The sequence below is a fragment of the Squalius cephalus genome (genome assembly GCF_949319135.1).
Source record: "Squalius cephalus genome assembly, chromosome: 9".
Lineage (NCBI taxonomy): Eukaryota > Metazoa > Chordata > Actinopteri > Cypriniformes > Leuciscidae > Squalius > Squalius cephalus.
Window position 1 is genome coordinate 20,901,904 of NC_137130.1, and position 24,919 is coordinate 20,926,822.

General features: G+C 37.4%; 2 protein-coding genes across 2 annotated transcripts; both read right to left on the bottom strand.

Annotated features, from left to right (window-relative positions):
- Positions 1 to 17,784: 17,784 nt before the first annotated feature.
- Positions 17,785 to 18,661, bottom strand: LOC307164040 (gamma-crystallin M1; the record flags this gene model as incomplete). Its single annotated transcript, XM_079880437.1, has 3 exons — positions 18,612 to 18,661; positions 18,190 to 18,441; positions 17,785 to 18,060 (listed from the first exon to the last, which is right to left on the bottom strand). Exons 1-3 carry the CDS (start codon positions 18,618 to 18,620, stop codon positions 17,785 to 17,787), a joined length of 537 nt encoding a protein of 178 aa, XP_079736563.1. The 5' UTR covers positions 18,621 to 18,661.
- A 5,438-nt stretch (positions 18,662 to 24,099) lies between these two features.
- Positions 24,100 to 24,856, bottom strand: LOC307163937 (gamma-crystallin M2-like; the record flags this gene model as incomplete). The annotated part of the gene is made up of 3 exons (XM_079880284.1): positions 24,100 to 24,372; positions 24,469 to 24,711; positions 24,848 to 24,856. 3 exons carry the CDS (start codon positions 24,854 to 24,856, stop codon positions 24,100 to 24,102), a joined length of 525 nt encoding a protein of 174 aa, XP_079736410.1.
- Positions 24,857 to 24,919: the final 63 nt, after the last annotated feature.

Here is a 24,919-nt window from a genome sequence, read left to right on the forward strand (position 1 = left end):
GAAAAAAGGGATTTTCCCGTAGCGTAAGCTAGCTTACGCAACACGAGAGTACTCTCGTAAGAGAACTTAAACACATTCAAGTAAACAAGACTGCCACGAGGCAGCACTCTGACACAGGTTTGGAGAATGAAGACCAGGGTTGGGAAAAATTTTGAATTTAAAAACTTGAATTAGGATATTAACCTTTTACAGAGTTTGTGTAGGCTATGTCAACATGTTCAGTTTAGCTCAGTTCATGGACTTTTAGTCCTGTTTTCCTTTGTTTGTATTCCCGCACTTCCTAGTTGCTATGGTCGCTGTCATTATATGTTTGTTGAGTTCAGCTGTTTGATTAATTATCGTGTTTGAATCAGTACTTAAGTTCCGTTTTCTTCTCAGTTCGATGTCAGTTGTTGTATGCATTATACACACTGTTGTGCTCCCACCTGTCTCTGTTTAATAAAACCTTTTTATATCTCGTCTTCAGACTAGCGCAATTTCCGACACTGATACACGGGGTTGTGTACTTGTTCTCATACTCATTAAAATCAGTATAAACAACTGATACCATGCAGTGTGTACAGTACAGTGATTGTGACAAAGAAACACAGACAACAGAGCAAACAGAGAGCAGAAGTAAATGTTTCGAATGAATAGAATGTTAAACATTAAATATTTACGCCTATACAGCTGCTGTGTGCAAGCTGATAAGCGAAACGCGGAGTGAATTGGTGTGCAGCGGCACAGACAGGCAAGCTTGATGAGAGCACATCCCTTTTTCACAGATATCACTGGAAAGTTTGTAGGTCGGTCAGATTTGTCAATAGCAAAGAAGGTAAAATGAGGCACATATTACTACTGTTAAAGCTGCAGTCCGTAGTTTTTCAATTGTCGCCATCTCTGTTCAAAATCTGCAATTGCAGTTATTCGCGGAATTATCAACTTTTCATGGGTTGTGCCTCGACACGGCACAGCACGGATGAATCCAATGTTTTGAGGAGAATGTGCAGCTGTCAGACACCGCGCCGGTGTGGATACTGTCATTTGGAATCACAGATTCTACTTTTTGGAAGTTAGTTCCTTTTTTTGCAGTCTCTTTTTTTCCTGTAGCCCAGGGGTGCCCAATCCTGCTCCTGCCGATCGACTGTCCTGCACAGTTCATCTCCAACCCTAATCAAACACACCTGCCTTTAATTTTCAAGTGATCCTGAAGACCTTAATTGGTTGCTTCAGGTGTGTTTGATTAGGGTTGGAGATGAACTGTGCAGGACAGTCGATCGGCAGGAGCAGGATTGGGCACCCCTGCTGTAGCCACTCCGAAGTCCGAACAAAGTCTTTTGCATTTTCTTTCAACGGGTGAATCTCCAGTTGTCACTGGTGATTTTCGTTTGAACCTTTCTGGATCCGTCATCAAATTGATAAGTTTAATTATATCAAGTGCTGTGAGAAAAGGCTATAAATCTCCAACATCCTCACACGCAATATAGCCTACTAGCCAAAACACCTTCTTTATGTGTACAGATGTGACGTAATGACACAAAGACATGCTTGAATTTCCCGTGGAAATCCACCAGTACCACTGGAATTAAAAACATTATTGTAGAGGCCAAAGTACAATTCATAGTAATGTGAATAAGAGTTAATGTTAAAAAGGTAAATAATTTCATTTAGAAGTTCATGTAATGGTTAAAATGTTAAATAATACTTAAAAGGTTAAAATCATACGAGAATTCATGTTCTTATACGATTTAGTACATATTGGTGAAATAGTGTACTGCCTCTTTAAGAACCGGGTAACTCTGGTTATATTACGTTGATTCTCATTATGTGATTCAGATCTTGAGAGCTGTACGGTTTTCTTACCTGATAACTGATAACTTTTAGCTACTTTTATTAAGAATCTTTTATTTCATTAGCAACTAGAATAAGTGTATTAGTCAGCTCACATTCTTTCTTTCTTTTTTCTTTTTTGTAAATCGGAAACCAAGGAATAAGGAATTTTCATCTTTTATTTCAACAACGTTTCTGAAGTGAATTTATTGAACTGTGTTGCTGGGCTAGCAATAGAGACTACAAATGGAACTGGGCCAAAAATAGACACTACAAATGGAACTAGCTGCTTGGAATAATGTTAGATAGTTATTAGTGTAAGCCATTGCATATCTCAAGATTTCAAACCTCTACAATTATTACAAGCTTACCGTTTAGAATCGAGCTAAGGCAAGCAGATAGTTTTGAACACTGGCTGGTTATGTACTGTATAATTTTTAACCCAAAAATGTTACGGAATGCAGCTTTAAATTATATTTTATTAACAAAGTTTGGAAGGAGCACGTTCAACTGCTAATAATTAACCTGATTAACACGAAAGGAGCGCATTCAGTCAATCAACTCAATTAACGATAAGAGGTTTATATACAGCAAACTGTTCGTTGACAGTTTATCAGCATCCTTCCACCACACCATCTCCTCACTTATAACTATTCTTATCACAACCAGGGGGAGTACTGGGTTTGGGACAAAATTCCGAGCTCGGAGCCCTCCCCCCAAGACTGGGTAAACCCAGCCTGATCTGCCATCGATTTGATTTTGCCCTGCAGTTCAGGCTGGAAACCTGTACATTTATCTCTGCTGCTTCCTTTACAAATTTGCAGGAACCAATCACAAACTGGCTTATCCACTTGGCGCGCTATTGGCGGGTTTAATCCAATCCAATTCCAGAGCCGTTACGGCTCTGTCCAATTCCTTTTAACCTCTCGACGATGCTCAATGGCTTCTTTTTAGCAAACAAATCGCTTGAGTGGGTGTAAATACCACTAACTTTCATGTTTTTTTTTTGTTTTTTTGCATAACCTGCAAAAATCGCTGGATTTCATTGCTGCTTCTGCAAACCGCTGATCAACACGTTTGGTAACACATTTCCTGCACATTTCCTTTCCTTCGCTCTGCAAAGTACATTACCCGGATTGGTCTGATTGGTTGAAGGACTATCCAATTGCGTACAGAGTCATTTGAACTATGCCTGTTGATCACACCTCTTGTGCAGTAGAAAATACATAGCAGACTCCCCAGACCAATTTTCAATCTTAAAAGACTGAGCTTGGTCTGGTGATAGCCAGATTACCTCCCCCTGGAACAACACGCAAAATAAGCATAACCCTTACTCTATTTAATTAAATGTAAGTGTGAACTCGTGAACTGACGGTAAAAATAGAGAGAGTGTGCACTTCTGTTGCATTCTCTTGATCGCTGATCGCTGATCGCTTACTTAGCACACATGCATAATTTGGATTAAAACTAAATTGTATATGTAAGTAAAAACTTGAACTCCACGTGATTTATGTGTAACGAGTGGTTAGGGCTGTCGCAGTGAAGGAATTTCCCTTGCGGTAATTTTGAGTGGCTTAATAGAGCGATATGCTGTATTATCACCATTTATTTATTTTTATTTATTTATATTTATTTGTTGCTATATAAATGAGCGTTACGATGTGGTCAGCATGCACAAAAACAAGGACATTTTCAGTAACCAATGTAACCAAAAATAAGCAAGGCTGTCACTCAGTGCACAGTTACATTGTTACGGCAACGGACTGTCTTTGAGTGAGTCATTAAACCGTTCATTCAACGAACACAGTCAAAAATGTTGATTCATTAAAAGATAGATGTAATGAAACAAGGTGTTAATTATTTTTAACTTTGAGCTCCACTTTTCAAGGCTCAGCTGACCAGCAATGCGTTGCATGTGTTACCCGCATCAGGGCTGGGAAACATGAATGAATAAATAGAATGACCACTTATGCCGGCTCTAAGACATGCTGTGAGATTGATTGATTGCTTTGGCTGATCGATTGCTCCTGTCTACCCTGCCTGCTGCTGCTGCGTTGCATTAGTTTGTGTCTGTAAGCTTTGTATCTTTCTGTTTTAATCATTATTTACTATCATTCCTTGTTATTTATACTGCTAAATATAACTTAATCAACATCACACATTAACCTGACATCGCTGGCTTCAATCTAAATTGTTATTGCTAGCACAACACGCTAGTAATTCGCTAGCCTGTTAGCGTGCCATCCGTGTGCTCTTTATTTATTTATTTATTTATTTATTCTCTAGTGCGCTCTTTATTTATTTTTTTTTATTTTTTTTCTCACGCGCCTTTTACAAGTTCATCAAAAAACTGTGGTGAGTATCAGTCAACAAACACGGTGAGTCATGTCATCTCAGAAGTTCGAATGGGATTTTTACTTCTGGAGCCCAACTGTTGGCCTCTATTTCAGTCCTCATGCTGCCATCGAGAATGGTGAGACATGTAGTTTTGTCACATAAGCTTGTCACTTCATCTAAATGAGAAGTCTTTCTGGCAAGCCATATCACTATTCTTTATCTACAGTGCAAAAAAAAGCTAAATAGTTAACAATGACAACTAAATTATGGCCCATTCTAATCAAGTGTGCCACACAAGTCCTAAAAAGTGACGTCAAAATGGATCCAGCATAGCTCATAAACCCCACCCTCTACATGTAATATTATGGGACGAGAGACAAACAAAAACAATCAAATTACACTTCCAAGAAATTTTTTTCCAAAGATGGTTTCTGCCATTTTAGGTTCAAGTGTTCGTTAGTTATTTGATGCTATAAAAATGGGAGTGTGACGTCATGATTGACAGCTTTGATTGACAGCTTCTCTGGGTCACTGATCCAGACTGTTTTTCTGGATTTTCAGGAGGAGATTGGAGATTCTGCGGGAGTGTGGGTGAGGCCACTTCACATTCACTTCTGTCAGAAGTCAGCACAGGAGTTACATGTGATAAATGCAGGGAGATAGTAAATGCAGGGAGATCTGGCTGTTATAACTCAGGTACAGCAGCCAAACAAAATCTAAAGTAAATGATTTAAGGGTCAAGAGCCCAACTAAAACAAACACTGATCACCATAATGGTGACTTAAAATGATTTCTTCTCCTTCAGTGATTCTGCTTGTTCAAACATCAGGTGTCTTCAATGTTGGCAATAAAAAAAAATTGTTACAAAAAAAATTGTAAATTTTACTCATTTTAAATGGTTAACTTTTAAGGAATTAATTTGATTAATTATTACTCAATTCTAATTTGTTAAATTTAATCAATAATATTGCTTGTAAACTGATGCCACAATTTTATTGATTAGATATAGCGTATTTATTTTTACAGTGCTGTTCCCCGAATTAGAACATACAAAAAACTCCTAAACCCATTCAAGGGTAAAAAATTAATTGATGTTCAACAAATAAAAAACAGATATAATACGGATGAACAAATGATAAAGCTCGGGTTGCTGAATATTCGATCCCTTACTTCAAAAGCCCTTATAGTTTATGATATGATTACAGACTATAACCTAGATGTGCTATGTTTGACAGAAACCTGGCTAAAACCAGACAATTATATTACTTTAAATGAGTCCACCCCGCAAGATTACTGTTATAAACATGAACCTCGTCTGAAAGGCAAAGGGGGAGGTGTTGCTGTAATTTATAGTAATATCTTCAGAATTACTGAGAAGTCTTGTTTTAAATATAATTCTTTTGAAGTGTTGTTGCTAAATGTAACACTATCTACTGTAAATGATAAATCACGTTTAACATTTGTGCTGGCTACTGTATACAGGCCACCAGGGCACCATACAGACTTTATCAAAGAATTTGCTGATTTTCTATCAGAGTTAGTACTGGCTGCAGATAAAGTCCTAATTGTTGGTGATTTTAATATACATGTAGATAACGAAAAAGATGCATTGGGATTGGCATTTAAAGACATTCTGAACTCTATTGGAGTTAGACAACACGTGTCAGGACCTACTCATCATACTCTAGATCTAATATTATCACATGGAATAGATGTTGATGCCGTTGAAATTCTGCAGCAGAGCGATGACATCTCAGATCATTATTTAGTCTTGTGTAAACTTCATTTAGCCAAGGCTGCAAAGTCGACTCCGTGCTACAAATATGTTAGACCTATCACTTCTGCCACTAAATATTGCTTTATCAATAATCTTCCTGATCAGTTTCATCATCTCAGCATCCCAGATAGCTTAGAAGAACTAGATATTGCAACAGAAACTCTTAACTCTCTCTTTTCCAGCACTTTAGACACAGTTGCTCATTTGCGCTTAAAGAAGATTAAAGAAAATAGTCCAACGCCGTGGTACAGCGAGCACACTCAGGCCCTTAAGAGAGCAGCCAGAAAAATGGAGCGCAACTGGAAGAAAACAAAACTAGAGGTATTTCGCATTTCATGGAAAGAGAGCTCGATTGCATACAGAAAGGCCTTAAAAGCTGCTAGATCTGCTTATTTTTCAAACCTATTAGAAGAAAATAAACAAAACTCTAGGTATTTATTTGAAATTGTGGCTAAGCTAACGAAAAATAAATCTTCAACCCCAGAAGTTTCCAAGCAGCACAGCAGTAATGACTTTATGAACTTCTTTACTAACAAGATTGATAATATCTGGGAGAAAATTACTATGCAACTGTCTACTACAGTATCGCATCAGGGAGTGCATTGTAGTCTCTTTGAAGAAAAATTTTATTCATTCGTTGCTATAGGAGAGGAAGAATTTACTAAACTCGTTAAATCATCTAAATCGACAACATGTATGTTAGACCCTATACCGACTAAGCTACTGAAAGAGGTGCTTCCAGAGGTCATAGATCCTCTTCTTAATATCATTAATTCATCTTTGTCAATAGGATATGTACCAAAAACTTTTAAGCTGGCTATGATTAAACCGCTTGTTAAAAAAACGCAACTTGATCCTACAGAATTAGTCAATTACAGGTCGATCTTGAATCTACCTTTTCTGTCAAAGATATTAGAAAAGGCAGTATCCTCACAACTATGTTCCTTTCTAGAAAGAAATGATATCTGCAAGGATTTCCAGTCAGGATTTAGACCGTACCATAGTACTGAGACAGCTCTCATTAGAGTCACAAATGATTTGCTCCTATCATCCGATCGTGGTGGTATCTCGCTATTAGTGTTACTCGATCTTAGTGCTGCATTTGACACTATCGACCATAACATTCTTTTAAATAGACTCGAAAATTATGTTGGCATTAGTGGAATTGCACTAGCATGGTTTAAATCATACTTATCTGACCGTTATCAGTTTGTAGCAGTAAATGAAGAGATGTCTCATCGATCACAAGTTCAGTATGGCGTACCACAAGGCTCAGTACTAGGACTACTGCTGTTCACTCTGTACATGCTACCATTAGGAGATATCATTAGAAAGCATGGCATTAGTTTTCACTGTTATGCTGATGATACTCAGCTCTATATTTCTTCACGCCCCGACGAAACTTACCAATTCACAAAATTAACGGAATGCATGGCTGATATAAAAAACTGGATGACTGGATGACTAGTAATTTCCCACTACTAAATTCTGAAAAAAACAGAGATTCTAATTATTGGACAAAAAACTCCCACACGTAATAATCTAGAATAATGTCTAACACTTGATGGCTGCTCTGTTAAGTCTTCATCGTCGGTTAGGAACCTGGGTGTGCTCTTTGATACCAATCTTTCATTTGAAAGTCACGTGTCTAGTATCTGTAAAACCGCATTTTTCCATCTTAAAAATATATCTAAATTACACCATATGCTCTCAATGACAAATGGGGAACAATTAGTTAATGCGTTCATGACCTCAAGGCTAGATTATTGTAATGCTCTACTGGGTGGTTGCCCTGCACGCTTAATAAACAAACTACAGCTGGTCCAAAACGCAGCAGCTCGAGTTCTTACCAGAACCAGGAAGTATGACCATATTAGCCCGGTTCTGTCAACACTGCATTGGCTCCCTATTAAACATCGCATACATTTTAAAATATTGCTGATTACTTAAAGCACTAAATGGTTTAGTTCCGCAGTACTTGAGCGAGCTCTTAACGCATTATAGTCCTTCACGTCTATTGAGATCTCAAAATTCCGGCCAGTTAATACCTAGAATATATAAATAGACTGCTGGCGGTAGATCCTTCTCCTATTTAGCACCAAAACATTGGAACAGTCTTCCTACCATTGTCCGGGAAGCAGACACACTCTGTCAGTTCAAAGCTAGACTAAAGACACATCTCTTTGACTTAGCATTCACATAATACATTATAGACTTCTATAATTCCATATTAGGCTGCATAGATTAGGTCAGCCGGAACCGGGAACACTTCCCATAAATCCTGATGTACTAGTTACATCAAAAGAAGAATGGCATCTACGCTAATTTTAGTGTCTTTGTTTATCCCGAGGTTTTCCCGCAGCCTGCCGGATCCAGGCCGTATCCAGATCTGACGAAGGACCTTCGCCTGGACCCGATGTCAACGCAGTGCTGAAGTGCCAACTAGTCTCTCCCTATAGAGGACCCCTTTACCACTCTACAGATAAAGCATTGTCGGGAAAATTCGTTTCGCGTACCTACCCCGAAGTGACAAAATAAAATAAAATTCTGTATCAATTTATAAGGAAAGTCCAGTACTTTGTTTAGGCTTGGTCTGTAGGGAATTCCAAACCTGCACACATATATTAAAATGCACATAACTATAGAACCAATTCTTAATGCGCATGTGAACGCCATCAGCGTTTCTCACAGGTTCGCGTTTAAAGTCTATGTAGAGAGAATGGTGTCGTCTTAGCGGCCCCTAATTTAATAACAAATGATCGGTGCGACGGAAGCGAGTCAATCAAAACCAACTTTAGCTGGAAAATAACTTTATTAAAGAACCACTATAAAGCCAAAACAATCTCTATTACCTTAAATTATACGTTTATCTCTGTAAAGCTGCTTTGAAACAATCTACATTGTTAAAAGCGCTATATAAATGAGGATGACTTGACTTGAGACAGGAGTACTGGCTGCAAGTTTCGCCAAAGTTTAATTAACTCTCAAGCTTTTCTTAGCTCTTTATGTATTCACAACATTAACATTTAACTTTACAGAACAACAATTACTTGTTTCTCTGGAACACAACACATTCCATTAAAGAAAAAAACATTTCAATAAAGGCTTTTCAGAAGTTACTTTTGTCTGTACTTGACTTGTTCTGCAACATTAGAATCAATCACAATACACTGACCTGTCACAGTGTTTTCACATGTTTTCAAATCATCATAAACATTAATTCCATTTTCACACTGCCACATAAACGAGTCTCGCATTTGGCTTCACACTAACCTCATGTTTTACCAAGGGGGTTATCCAGCATCCGGAAAGCGTATGGGGGCATCCATTGGCTAACAAGCCATCACCTGCTGTTAGCATTCCATTGACTCCCATTCATTTTGGCATCACTTTGACAGCGGATAACTTTACATCTGAGGAGTTTAAAGACTCTTTGTCCATTGTTTATTTCTAAAGAAACACGACAATGTATAAAAGGCTCCATTACCTTGTATCTTACGTTATGGCCCCGTAGAAGCCGTTTTTGTAAAAATAGGCTAACAATTGCGTCATAACCACGAGACTCTGTCGCACAGTAGAGAAATTACCGTAGGCCCTATAGACAGGAGGAGAAGCTCGCAGGCAATCGGGGGGACGTGGAGGCATAAAGTCCGATAAAGTCAAGGGAGAAGAACATAGAGAAAAAGAAAAGTTGCTCCTGCTCCTAGCTCACAGCTCCTACTCACACTCTCCGTTTCTGCAAGATTCGGAAGGGAATGATTCAGATTTCTCTTGGCACAGCTACTAGAAGACTTACAACTGTCAGACAGGTTGCTCACGTCACATCTACGTCGTCAAGCTCAGTTTGAGGCTGCGCAGTTGTGAAGTAGGCAATGTAGCTCGACTACGCCACCCAATTGAAGAGCTGGGACTCGATTAATTAAATAACTGCAAGTTCTTTTAATTTGGTGGGAGCAACACAGATTCACCAAGACAACAAATTTGGTAAAAAAAAAATATATTTATTATAATCTCTAATTCAATAGAAAAAGTAGGTGCCCATGCACACACTCTCACTCAGGCTTTTAAAACTATTCATCAAGGTAAAAGCTGGACATCAGACAAACACGTTCAAGTCCACTGGAAGTCCATAGGTGCACAGTCCATAAGCAGTCCCTCTCGCGCAAGTCCGTCTCACGCCAGGCAGTGACGTATACGCAGCAGGCCACCTGTCAATCACCGCACGCACCAGCACAACACTCACACAACAGGAAGAAAAACCGCCAGTATCTCCACAATAGATAACAAACACTGCATAAGCACAGCACCACACTGCATAAGCACAGCACCACACTAGAAAGCTATCAATCGTGCACTAATCAATTACAGCACTACAATCCGTGAATATAAGTTAATGGTATGACTACAGTGAACAGACTGACGCTCTCTAATTTAGATGAGACCGTGGCGTGGATCTTAACTTCGGACGAGGCAAGACAGCATAACTTGGGAATGGGATAGAACGTCACTCACCCATAAACTGGGAGCAGAAGAATCTAACTCCCAGTCTCGTTGAACAGCGCTCCTCAAACCACAGGACCAGAACGAACGAGGCGGGGCTCGGACAGCACAGCGGAGGACAGCAGCAATCCCAGCGCAACAGAGGACGGCAGAAATTCCAGCACAGCAGAGGATGACAGCAAGATTAGCACAGCAGAGGACGACAGCAATCCCAGCGCAACAGAGGAGACGAAAACACCCAGCAGCCACCGAGTCGACAGCAGAAACGGCACATCAGCAGAACTTCAGGCTTCGATACAAGCAAACAATTATCTGTGCGATGATCGCGGAAACAAATATAACAATCCAGCAATAACGTGGGGACAGAGTTGCAACAACAGAGTTCGCAGGGCAGCAGACACCCCGTTTCAGTTCCTTCGCTCTTTTTAAGCCGTCTTTGATTTAACGTAAATTACCAACAGCTGTTCATCTGCTAATCAGCTGTCATACGAACAGCTAAGACAGGGTTCACCAATCTCGGTCCTGGAGGGCCGCTGTCCTGCAGAGTTTAGCTCCAACCCCAATTAAACACACCTGAACCAGCTAATCAAGGTCTCACTAGGCATACTAGAAACTTTCAAACAGGTGTGTTGGAGCTGGTTGGAGCTAAACTCTGCAGGACAGCGGCCCTCCAGGACCGAGATTGGTGAACCCTGAGCTAAGAGAGTACAGGGGGGTGTTGCCCAACATTCTAAATCACAATCAAACAATAATATGTGCATAGAAAATAATCACAAAGAAAATCAAAGGGAAAAAAAAGGAAAAACAACAGTGCAAAATACACACGCACACAGAAACACAGCCAAATCAAATAACCCATAATCTCTACATATGACACAGTACGCTCAGCCATCAGGAAGAGAGTGTATGTATGGCAAGCCGTTTTAACATTTAATCCTTAAAACCTACTAGTCTCTATTTTCATGCTACTAGTACTTATTTTTTAGATACTAGTATCTATTCCATTAAGCTAATGAATAAGTACTAGTACTTAATGGAAAAGGTACTAGTATCAAAAAAATAAGTACTAGTAGCATGAAAATAGATACTAGTAGGTTTTAAGGATTAAATGTTAATTAAATGCTTCTAATTGACTTCACTGGTCTCCGTCGAAGTCTGTGGGGTCGCTGTGTCCATTTATTTTTCTGTCTATGTGTTTTACATGAAAGTCGCCATTTTGGCTCTAGTTCATGCAAACATGCGCCGTCATTTTGGATCGAGATAACTCTAGTAGCAAATGTACATTTAACTCACTTAAACTTTATCATCCAATTACAATCAACATCTAAAACACTTTAGAAACATTGCTGAGTATTTTCTCTCATTTCACTTCAAATTCACATATTTGTCACTCGTGTGTAATCCGATATATGACTAATTACTACTGCATGTGTATTAATAAAACTAACAGTCTTTCTCAGTAACCCATCAAAAATCAACATACATGTTTGAAACAGTGTTTAACATCAGTTTCAACCAGTTTTTGAATCGTTTTTTTTTTCTCACCTGTAGAATAATAAAAGACACACTGTGAGACAGGAGTACAGGCTGCAAGCTCCGGCAAAGTTTAATTAACTCTGCAGTCTGCAGCACCCGCGGGCGCAGTACCTTCAACAGCACTAAACTAAACACCCTCTACAAAAGACAATAAAAACAGCAACACATTTTCTTTACCCACAAAATGTTGAAGGCACATACATTTATGAACAATAAAAAAATTTTTTAAAGGGGTGTCTTTTTTTCCTCTTTTATTTAAACATATATATACACATTTTCCAACCTACATGGGTAATGCTGAAAGCTGATGCTTCACTTAATAGAGACCAATGGCATTGATTCAATGCGTGACACACTGGTTTTTTTTTTTTTTTTTTTTTTTTTTTGCGGATTCTTCGCGCTGTGGAATGCTGACCAGCGCTGACGCCATTCATGGAATACCCTTAAACGTTAAAAGGATGATATGACAAATATTTTGCTTTCCTTGGACACAGCAACCTTTTCACGAATATAAATGACTTGACCTCAAAGACAGACGCAGGTAAAAGCACAAGCTCAGTCGATCTCTCTCATTCACTGTTTAGTCTGTTTAGGCTTAAAGGATAACTGTCGCCAAAATGCAACCTAGGGTCTTTTTGTTAATCTACCCAAGGCAAGCTTTCGTTTAAAAGCATAATTAGAACGGAATACGAAACGTATTTTCGTTTTCGGTCAAATTGCCTTTTGAATGGGAGTGCTTGGGGCACTACTATGATAGCATCAAAAATCACTATTTTTAAAACACCAAGAAGGCTCGACACAACATGAAACTTTGCTCAAAGTATCACCAGGGGCTCTACACATGAACTCGAGCATTGAGAACATTGTTTGTGTACACAGAGTTTACTAAAAAGAACGATTTTGAACAACTCACTGTAGCTGTGTCCGCCGGCATTTTGACAGTCAAAAATAGTCGAACTCCGAATGTGAATGAACTGACTCTGAATTTTAGAATTGCTTCTTATATGAGCATCCTTTTTCAAATACAAGGTCAATATTGATTTTCACTAACGACAAAACAACAAATTATCTGTGAATTTATATGGAACTAAGCTTTAGGAGCTTTCCATCTTTACTCTCCTCCCTGTTACGTTGCATTGCCCTTTCCCAGACTGGCGAGAGGAACAAGGCATCGACGGACCGTCACCGTTTTAGGCCCCCACTTTACATGTGTGGTCAGAAGGTTTGGTTGTCAACCGAGGACATTCCTCTCAAACTTCCCGCACGTAAACTGGGACCCAATTTTATTGGACCGTATGTCGTAACCAAGGTGCTTAACCCGGTGACGGTTCAACTCAAATTATCCCCTCAGTTTAAGAAGATTCACCCGGTGTTTCATGTTTTCTGTCACAGTCTTTCTGTGGTCGTCCTGTGCTAATTTCCTCTCAGTGGTCTCCTCTGTCTGTGTGTCCTCTGGTGTGTGTGCGGAGCGCACGGGAACCACCATTCAGAGAAGCATTTATTTTTGCATTTATTTTGTGTTACATGAAGTGTTTCTTTTGTTCACAAAGTTTACTAAAAAACTTTTATCACATTTGTCACCGCAATTGAGTCCTCCATTTCTCTGAGTTACCTGACAAACATAACCATGACACTTGGGTCTCATAGATTACTTTCATGTTGTCTTTACTAACTTCTTTGGCTTGAAAGTGGTAGTTGCGCAGGCTGTTAATGGAGGGACAGAAAGCTCTCAGATTACGAGTTTGGAATAGGTGTGTAATGATACAGTACATTGCTATATCAGATATCGCGTTATAAAAATGTGATTATGTGTATCGTTGATGTAAACGATATGATTCGCGATATAGAGTTAGTTTTATCCAAGACTCAGTTTACTGTATTTATAAGGTATGATTCACCAAAAAAGATTTCTGTCCCTCCATTTAAAGTCCATTCCTCTAAAACTTAAAAGATCTAAAAAAAAAAAAAGTCATAAAGGCATCGGAAATAATTAGATCCAAATATTTAAGTGGCTTTATTTTACATTTGACTGCATTATTTTTAATTTCTGAATGTTTACCTCAGTTGTTAAACACCAAACTGACTGGAAAGACATTTTATAGTATATTGATGGTAGGCCTAAAAAAAAAAAAAAAAAAAAAAAAAGAGGTTTATTTTACTATTTGATTAAATTCATGTATTTTGTTGTTATTGTATTAGTGTCACGTTTCTGTGTTTTGGTTTAGTTATGTTATCTAGTTTTCCCCTGTCTTTTGTGCTTTTGGTTTAGTCCTGTTAGTTTCTCCTATGTTCTAATTAGTCATGTCTTTCACCTGTGTCCTGTCAATCACCTTGTTAATTATCCAGTTAGCCCCAGTGTATTTAAGCCCTGTGTTTTCCCTCAGTGTTGGTCGGTTCTCGTCTTTGTGAGCTCCTGAGCTCCTAAGCAACAACCCTGACAATTAGTTTGTAGAGAATGATTGCTTGACTACATTAAACAAGATGTTATTAATCGCTTTATGCCATTTTGATACAATATTATATCAACTTTGTATATAATTTTATTTAAAATAAGAGAAGGCGATATTTATATTGCTTTTGCTGCTGTCCAATAAAAACCTTTATTTGCTTTTATTTATTTGTCTGTTTTGTTATTTAGTAAGAAATCCCTATTACATTACATGGCACCAGATGGGACTCTGAAATGCCTTATACTATAAATTATATAAGTGGAGGGCCCATATCAATGCTTTTTAAGGGGGCCCAGATTTCCCTAGCTACGACCCTGATAATAGTGCATATATTATGATTTTATCGACCATGTACCTAAAGTAACAAAGTTCTGTATTAGTCAGTAGCTCCATATTTAATTTATGACAGGAACGAGGATGTGTGGTACAGAACTACAGTGTGTTCAATAGACAGTACTGTTGTTTAAAATAATGCTGGTTAAGCTCAATCCACACACAAAATAGAATCAGCATTTTTTTAAGCCACTACATCAACATCTCTTATCATGGGGTGGGGGAAAGGATTCCAACAGCTGTTTTGTTTGCCATCAGATTCTGTTCCCCCCATGTTTCTTACACAATGAGGTTCTAATTCAAATTTGAGTCCTGGCTTGTAGTCTTTTCCTGATCCCATCCCTCTCTTTCTTTCCCACTTCTCTTGTAGTCTACATACTGTCCTATCATAATAAAAGGCAAAAACACCCAAAAATACATATTTTAAGCCACTACATCAACGTCTCTCATCATTGGGGTGGGGGAACAGATTCCGACAGCTGGATTGTTTGCCTTCAGATTCTATTCCCCTCATGTTTCTTACACAATGAGGTTCTAATATTTACAAAACTGATTCTGGGCTGTTGGTCTGAGGCCTGGCTCATGGACTTTTCCTTTTCCTGATTCATCTGCGTAAAATTCAATTTGGCATCGCAATATATGTGGCGAGCAGGACGAGGCCGAGGGGCGTGAGAGAGTGGCACTAGGCCGGTGGCGTGATTACTGATGAGCGACACCTGTGTGACACACCGGTCTCGTATCTCTCACGGAGGAGCAGAAGCATAAAGGGGGAGCGAAGACAGTGGAGATCGAGAGAGGACAGGCCTGAACTTGTGTTGTGTTTTATTATTTGTGACAGTAGTCGTCGGTGAGGGGCTGCTGTCTTTTACTTTCGTTTTGTATATTTGTATCATTAAAGTTTTTGAATGTTCGCTGGTTCCCGCCTCCTTCTTCGCATAACAACGAACTGCGTTACACTGGTGCCGAAACCCGAGAAACCCGCGTTGTCAAAGAGCCCTCGCCACTGTAGGGAATCCGCGGTGCCATCATAGACAGTAAAAGAAATGGACACAGCGACCCCATTGGAACTCAATTGAGACAAGTGAAGCCCATTTTTAGCGATTTCTTAGCACTTCCTTTCCTGACGCGCAGACTCAAACCGAGCAAAGCGTTACACGGACCACGTGAGCAACCCGTCTGTCTTCTAGTAGCTGTGCCAAGAGAAATCTGAATCATTCCCTTCCGAATCTTGCAGAGACGGAGAGTGTGAGTAGGAGCTGTCCATGAGCTTGGAGCAGGAGCAACTTTTGCTAGGTATTCTGATTAATTATTTTGTCATTTTGCCTCCACGTCCCCCCGATTGCCCGCGAGCTTCTCCTCCCGTCCATACGGTAATCTCTCTACTGTGCGACAGAGAGTCGCGTGGTTATGACACAATCGTTAGCCTACTTTTACAAAAACTGCTTCTACGGGGCCATAACATAAGCTACAAGGTAATGGAGCATTTTATACATTGTCGTGTTTCTTTAGAAATAAATAATGGACAAATGGAGTCTTCAAACGCCTCAGATGTAAAGTTATTCGCTGTCAAAGTGACGCCAAAATGAATGGGAGTCAATGGGATGCTAACTGCAGGTGAAGTTCTGCTACAAGATGGTGGCACGCGGCCGGCTTCAACTTCCGGTCGACTTCCTGGGTGCCATCGAGCATGTTGAGCAGTCCCGACGCCATGGACGCTCGAGGCGGTGCGCTGGTGTGCGTTGCCGGGTGGACGGTCGAGCTCGCTGCCGCCCGCCTGGGTGCTGGAGGGGCGGCTGCCGTCTATGAGGGAGCATAGGAGTCGCCGCTGTTTGCCAGAGGCCGGAGCCTGCTGTCGTCCACCTTGATGGGGAGGAGCAGGGAACGAGGGACTCCTTTTGTTTTATTATATGTGACAGCAGTCGTCCGTGAGGGGCTGTTTTATTTGTATCATTAAAGTTTTTGAATGTTCGCCGGTTCCCGCCTCCTTCTTCCCATAACCGAACTGCGTTACAATATAGTTTACGCCCTCACAGCTGCAAAGCTGTAGAATTTTGAGCGTCTTTTTCCACGCCAGTAGACCGAAATTGCTCTAAACATTCAAATATATTTAGATATTTTACATTTTCAAGGTTTAGAATGCTTTTATGCATTTTATAGTCATTAAACATTGAACATAAATTGTCATATGTTCATATCAAATTAACCAGACAGATAGACATATGTACAGAACATGTGCTCGGAGAAAACTCACCAGAGTTGAGGAAGTCACAATAAACTAGAACCTCTGTTGTAAATGGACTTTTATCTTCACAAACAACAATTTAAAAATATAGTCTAAAAATAACAGATTCCACTCTTGCTTCAGCTTCTATTATTTTTTTTATAAACTCTGTCTCCACTTATCTTCTCTCTCAAGTTCAGTAGCCTAAATATAAAAATTGCCCTCCTACACATGCATACTGCAGAGTTGTCAGCGGGTCAATGGATTAAATGTATATTGTACAAATAGTACAAATAACTACTAAGTAATAGACATGTTTTCATTATTCTCCATAATATTCTGCCTTTGATGTGGTTTATAGGGAAAACTATAAAAAAAAACTATAAAAAGGTCAGTGAGGGCATCATGAAATAAACAAAGCACCTAATTTGGATTAATATTTTTAAATTAAATTAAAGGTTGATCTATGCAATTGTTTTCAAATCTGAATTGAAATTAAGATGCAAATGGGTGTTCTGAAATGTTTGGACCTTTTGGACATGAAGCAAAAAAAGCCCTACTTAAAAAAAAGCCCTATTTAATTTTAAGGCTCAGAGAGAGGGTGAAAAACAGCCATGCAAAACTAAATTATGATTGTTTTAGTCTAACAAAGTGACTTATGTTATTAAGTTAGGTTTAAGTCTAACAAAAAAGTATTAAATTGTTTAAAAATGCATGATCTAACCCTTTTAAAATGTCAGCCATTCAGTAATCTAATGAAACAATGGAAACGAAAGCTAGTTCTGAAAATAACACTTTATTTGCTTCTAAATTCTAGCTATTTAACACATGTCAGTGATACGCCTCATGCTCATGAATCTCATGTTGCTATATCCCATATCCCTGAAGCTCCTGTACTCTCCAGGCCTGAAGTAGGACATCCTGCCTCTGTAGTTGGGCTGCTCATACATGAGCCAGTGGCCGTCCATCACATGACAGGACTGGCAGTCAGACATACGGAAACGTTCCATGATGTTTTCACAGTCATCCATCAGCTCGTACATCTGTCCTCCAAAGTTATCCCTCTCATAGATCCTCATCCTGAAGGATCCCCTGTACTGTAAAACAAAGAAAGATTATTCATTTAGCAGTCTTTCAGCAATGCATGCATAGTATACCGTTAAAATTATGAAAAAAGTGTGCATTGCTAAATCTGCACAACACCGTTAACAAAGTGAGACCCTTACTGAAGGAATCATGCGGCAAGATCTGATACTGTCGAACGTCATGCCCATGCTCATCATGCGCTGCATGTCATGGTACTCGCCCCTCCTCAGGAAGAACTGGTTGCCCATGAAGTTATTGCGCTCATAGACCATGAAACAACCACTCTCCACCCTGATGGAACCAACGCGGCTCAGGTATGAGGAGATATCAGAACAGTCACTAATGCACTCATAGTTGCGGCCCTGGAAGTTCCTGTCCTCGTAGAAGATGACCTGTTGATGGAATTAAAAAAATACACTGTTTTTAAATAAACAGAATGCTTTTTAGATCTGAATTGCATCAGGTTTTAAACAAATACACACTCGCTTCAATATGAACATATAAAGCTTTCTATCAATTATTAAGCATTTGTATGAGGCATACTTATTTCAAGCACTATTACCTTGCCCATGGTGGTGATGTGTTGTTTTTCTCAGTGCTTCAGCTCACTGTACCAGCTGTACTTTGATGGCCTTTGGTTGTGGTTTTTATACAAGAATCAGGGGCCCACATTTTGTTGTTATTCAAATGCCAAAAGCTGATGATTAAGCAGTATGACTTCTGCTGAAGTGGTCCTGTAAACTGAAACAATAGATTTTATCCATACATCTCTGGCAGCTTTTTGTGCATTGTCTTTTACAGTATAGACAAAGCTTTAGTCACATCCAGAGTGAATGTGACCATATTCACATGACAGAGACAATGTGGCTGATAGATTTTCCCTTATCATATTAACTAGTTTACAAAAGGGACAAAATAGACTTTAGACTAACCTCTAGAATTATACATGTAATTTTTATACTCAAACAAGGTAAGATTGGATGTCAGGACCATGGAAATAAATACTTTTTATGCACAAGTATAGCATTCATCACATACAAACATACAACATTTAGTGCATTTGACAATATTTAAGTCTCTTTGTATTTACAGTCTCTTGTAACTATGCATGTGCCATTTATCATTAAATGTGCTAAATATTTTATTTTATATTTATAAATATACATTTATTACTCATATTTAAATATTGCACATGGAAACAGAGAAAATTCAGTTTCCTAAATTTATTACATGCACATTACAAGCAGGATTGCTCATTCCAAGAGAAATTCAATTGACCATGGTAGATGAGCATCAAATGAACCAAGCAAAAGTAGTATTTTTTTTAATTAAAATAATATATTTAATCCAAATAATAAATATATTTAAATATATATAAAGTTGTAAATGTATTATTTGGATCAAATGTATTATTTTAATAATAATAATAATAATATATATATATATATATATACAGTGCAATGCATAAGTGAATACACCCATGCTAAAGTTGACTAAAAAGAGGAATAAAAAATCATATTTTGGAAATTGAACTTAATGCCTTAATTTAAAAAATTAGGAAAAATCCAACCTTTAAGGACACCAATTTTCTTTGTGAATGAATAATGTATCGTAAATAAATAAATGTTCTTCCTTAAAATACATGGTGCATAAGTGAGTACACCCCTATGTTAAATTCCCATAGAGGCAGGCAGATTTTTATTTTTAAGTATTTTTTTTAAAAAATTTTTAGGATACTATGCATCCTGATAAAGTTCCCTTGGCCTTTGGAATTAAAATAGCCACACATCATCACATAGCCTTCACCATACCTAGAGATTGGCATGGGGTACTTTCCATAAGATCATCTCTCAATGCAAATCAAACCAGCTATTAGGCTAACTGAAATAAAACCATGCCAATCTCTAGGTATGGTGAAGGCTATGTGATGATGTGGGGCTATTTTAATTCCAAAGGCCAAGGGAACTTTATCAGGATGCATAGTATCCTAAAAAAAAAATTAAAAAAATACTTAAAAATAAAAATCTGCCTGCCTCTATGGGAATTTAACATAGGGGTGTACTCACTTATGCACCATGTATTTTAAGGAAGAACATTTATTTATTTACGATACATTATTCATTCACAAAGAAAATTGGTGTCCTTAAAGGTTGGATTTTTCCTAATTTTTTAAATTAAGGCATTAAGTTCAATTTCCAAAATATGATTTTTTATTCCTCTTTTTAGTCAACTTTAGCATGGGTGTATTCACTTATGCATTGCACTGTATATATATATATATATATATATATATATATATATATATATATATAACTAAATGAATAAATATAATATAATGAATAAATAAATATATTTATATATATTTAAACACGTGGATGAGAATATTTAGCGAGTATGATTTTAGATGTTCTGAAGTATGTGCTTCTTATAAATATAAATGTGCTTTTTAGTTTCAAAAGATAAATAAAATGTATTTTTTGTTTATTAATGTTTAGGCAGTGACTTTAGTTTAGATCAGATTTTATGACCATTTTATGGAAAATCCTGTTAAATATTTCCCTGTATGTATTCCGGATAAGTTCTACTAACTCTAAAACTTTGAGGCAACTGATTGCCTCTATTTTTTTAAAAGTTTGCCAACTTAAATATCAGTAAGCATAGCTAGTTTTTTTTAATAAACATTAATTTGAATCAAAATATATATTTAGTGTTTTGTTCATCTTAATTTAATGCAACTCAAATTTTTAAGTACTGACAACTTTAATTACTTCACTTATGCAACTTAAAATATCCCTTTTATATATATCCAAATTTTACTTTATCTAAACTTAGTTTTTTTAAGTCACTTTAAATGTTATTAAATTAAATTATAGAATTTCATATAACTTCAATTCTAGTAGCAATGTTACTTAAATATTTTGTGGCAACTGATCGCCTTGTTTTTTTTTTTTGTTTTTTTTTTTAAGTTTCCTCTACTCAAATATCTACATTTTACAACTTAGACAGTCACTGTAAACCCGAATAATTTGGCAAAACTCAAAAAAAAAATGCAAAAAAAAATTACGTTTAGAAATCGAAAGTTTAAGCAGAACTGGCAGATTTTTATTTTGTACTCATACATTTTACTTGGTCTTAACTTGAAATTTTTGAGTAGACTATTTCATACATATAACTTAAAATGTTCATGTAATCTCAAAGTGAATAATTGTTTAATTGTTAATTGTATTTAATTGTTTTAATTATCATTTTTACGCTGACGACATTCAATTATGTACTACCTGTACATCGACTTTATCTCTCACAACTGACAATATCTCTGCTTGTGTACATGAAATGAAAGATTGGCTTCATTCAAATTTTCTAAAACTTAACATGGACAAAACTGAGATTATTTTCACTGGACCCTCATCACTCAATAATAAAATTCTTACCAACTTCACCTGTGAGATCGCTGGCTCTCTTATCAAACCATCTAGTACTGTTAAAAATCTTGGTGTCATTTTTGATTCCTCTATCTTTCCACTCTCACATTAATTCTATCACTAAATTGGCATTCTATCATCTACGTCGTATTGCTCAGCTCCGTCCCTTTATCAGTATCTCAGATGCTGAAACTGTCATCCATGCATTTGTCACCTCACGTCTTGATTACTGCAATGCACTTTTCATTGGCCTATATGCTAGCTCCATTTCCAAATTACAATACATTCAAAACTCTGCTGCCAGACTACTCACCCACACCAAGCGTTCTGCACATATTTCCCCAATTCTGCATGATCTTCACTGGCTTCCTGTGGCTTACCGTATCAAATTCAAAATTCTCCTTCTCACTTTTAAGTCTCTGCACGGCCTGGCTCCCCCCTATCTCTGTAACCTGCTTCTCCCCTACACCCCTACTTGCTCTTTACGATCCTCTGATTCCAGCCTTCTCGTCGTCCCTCGGCATCGCCTTGCTTCAATGGGGGGCAGATCATTCAGTGTTGTTGCGCCCAAAATGTGGAACTCTCTCCCCCGATCACTCTGTTCTGTTAACACTATCTCTGAATTCAAATCCATGCTCAAAACTCACCTATTTTCTGAATGTTATAATTCTTAATTTCCTATTTTTATTTTTTATTTTTCAAAGTTATATCTGTTTGTATTCTGTTGGTTGCCGCCCTATCTACCCAATTTTCACTTACTGTACTTGCACTCTCAACTGCCTACTGTTGTTCTGTCTGCTGTCTTTGTCAACTGCCTTTATTGTTGTTTGTTTATTGTAAAGTGTCCTTGAGCCCTGGAAAGGCGCTATATAAATAAAACTTATTATTATTAGTAGTAGTAGTAGTAGTAGTAGTATAAACTTAGCTAGTTATAACAAACTAGTTTAATAAATGCTAACTTGCTCATTTGCTAACATGTTAACAATAGCATGGTATAGCATTTTCTGTATGACTGCAGCATATAAAGCTTGTAACATTGTTCTCAAACCAAGCCACATGCACCACTTGTCACCATGATGGTAATTCTCCTAAAATCAACATTAACAGAAATTAGTATAAATTAGCATAATAAAACATTAGTCACTAATCTCCCACTTAACATTAATCTTGCTCAAAAAAACATATTACACTTAATTTAAAAAAATGTCTCTCCCTTTCGTGTGCCATCGGCAAAGCATGCTGGGAAATAGAAATCCCAGTTTCAGTTAAATTTAAGTTTGTCTGTAAACTTAAACCTGAATAAGTTTGCAAAACTTAAATAATATGAGGTAATTAGTTACATCAAATTTTTAAGTTAAGACATTTAACATTTAAGTAAGCAGAACTTACAGATTTTTATTTGTAATCATACATTTTTATTGCTGTTAACTTAAAATATGTGAGTAAGCTAATTCATATTTAACTTTTTTTTTAACTTTTAACTTATCATGTAATCTCAACTTAAATATTTTAGTGTAAACTTGGCTAGCTTTAACCAGCTAATTTAAAACAAGTAATAAAAACTCAGTGAGTGTTTTAGCGCAATTTTCTGACGTCATGGGATCACAACACTAAGAGATAGTAAATCTTTTTATGTTTTGTTTTTTTTGTTTTGTTTTTGTGTGCGTTCCCGAGATTAGACCTTCCTTAACATAATGCCGAAAACCCGAAGTCTCTAGGTGGTCTGGTTGAGGAGGAGATAGAAGTGCAAGATTGGTGCGCACAGACAGAACAGAAATCATGAGTTAACAATCGCAATTTTGTCCGTAGGAATATTGCGCTAAAAAATGCTACCTTGCTAATTGGTGACATATATCATACACTGTTCTCAAACCAAGCTCAAGTCAGTTAAATTATAAGTTTGTCTAAATTAAAAGAAACAAGTTCATGGAACTCAATGAAACAATTCAACTTACTTAAAATGTGTCAGTTTTGTGAACTCAAAAGAAAAAGAAAGTTCTAAATACTCATGAAAGTTAATTTGATTGAACAAATTTGTGTAATTTAAGTTGGCCCTACTCAAACCAATTAATTATTTTGAGCGTTAGGGTTTACAGTTTACAGTATGTGTGACATTAAAATATTTGATTATGGTTGAAACTATTTTTTCAAGTTCCCTAAACTCTAAACTTTATCGGAGTTGTAAAAACTTCAAAAAAATATCTAGTGTTAACTTAAATCTCTGATAGATGTTGAATGAACTCAAAAATAATAGTTAGTTAAACTTTCTGGCACATTTTGAGTAAAAGGTACTCATTATAAGTTATACTTTTTGGGTTTACATTTATTGATATAAATGCAATTTGTTGTTATTATTATTGTTTTATCTTTTAATAATTGTAAGATTTGTAAATGTGTAATAATGTAAAAATCAAATTAAAGTGGTTGAAAAAAAGCCAGTTAATTCTGTTATAAAAGTCTGATTTCTGACAATTCAGTAAAACGAGAGTACTTTATTATTACAAATATCATTTTATTCTTTTTTTTTTTAGATCCAGGCACAAGAAGTGAAAAATCAAAATGTTTATAAACAGTTATGCTTATAAACAGGAAATGAACAGTTCATATAAATTAGTGCAAGCAGAATGGCTAATAATCATTGACTCGTCTGAAGGAGCCCACAATAGCGCAGGTAGCACACCAGTCTCGGTATCTCCTGTATTCCCCAGGTTTCAGGAAGTACTGCCTCCCTCTGTAGTTGGGATATTCATAGAAGATCCAGTAGCCATTCATCACATTACAGGAGTACACATGCCGATGGTGGAAACGGTCAGACACACAGGGGCAGTCATCCATGAATTCCATCATGTGACCTCCATAGTCAGCCTTCTCATAGATCCTCATTCTGTATGGTCCCCTGTACTGTTGACATCAAGATGCAAAAGAAGGATTCAGTACACTGGCATCAAAGAAACCATCATGTATATCCACAAAAGCAGCACATTCAGTGAACCTCACCATTGGTATCTGGCGACAGGATCGAATACAGCTACTGAAGCCCATCCATCTCTGGTAGTCAGAATACTCGCCTCGCTTCATAAAATACTGGTGGCCCATATAATTTGGACGTTCATAGATCATGAAACAGCCACTCTCTACTCTGATGGAGTTGCAGCGACTGAAGTAAGTGTGTAGGTCTGTGCAGTCGTTGCTGCACTCATAACTACGACCTTGAAAATTTTTGTCCTCGTAAAAAACAATCTGAAAAAGTTAACAAAATCAACACTTCATTTTAGTGCTGCTATTAGGAGAGTAATCCGTATGCATCAAAGGTTAGTATACATAGGGGAGGTGCAATTCATTGTAAAAGTCATGAAAGTGGTGCCAAAAATCCTACCTTGCCCATGGTCACCGTTGGAGAGATTCCATATGCTTCCCAAGCTTTTTATACTGCCTCTTGACAAACAAA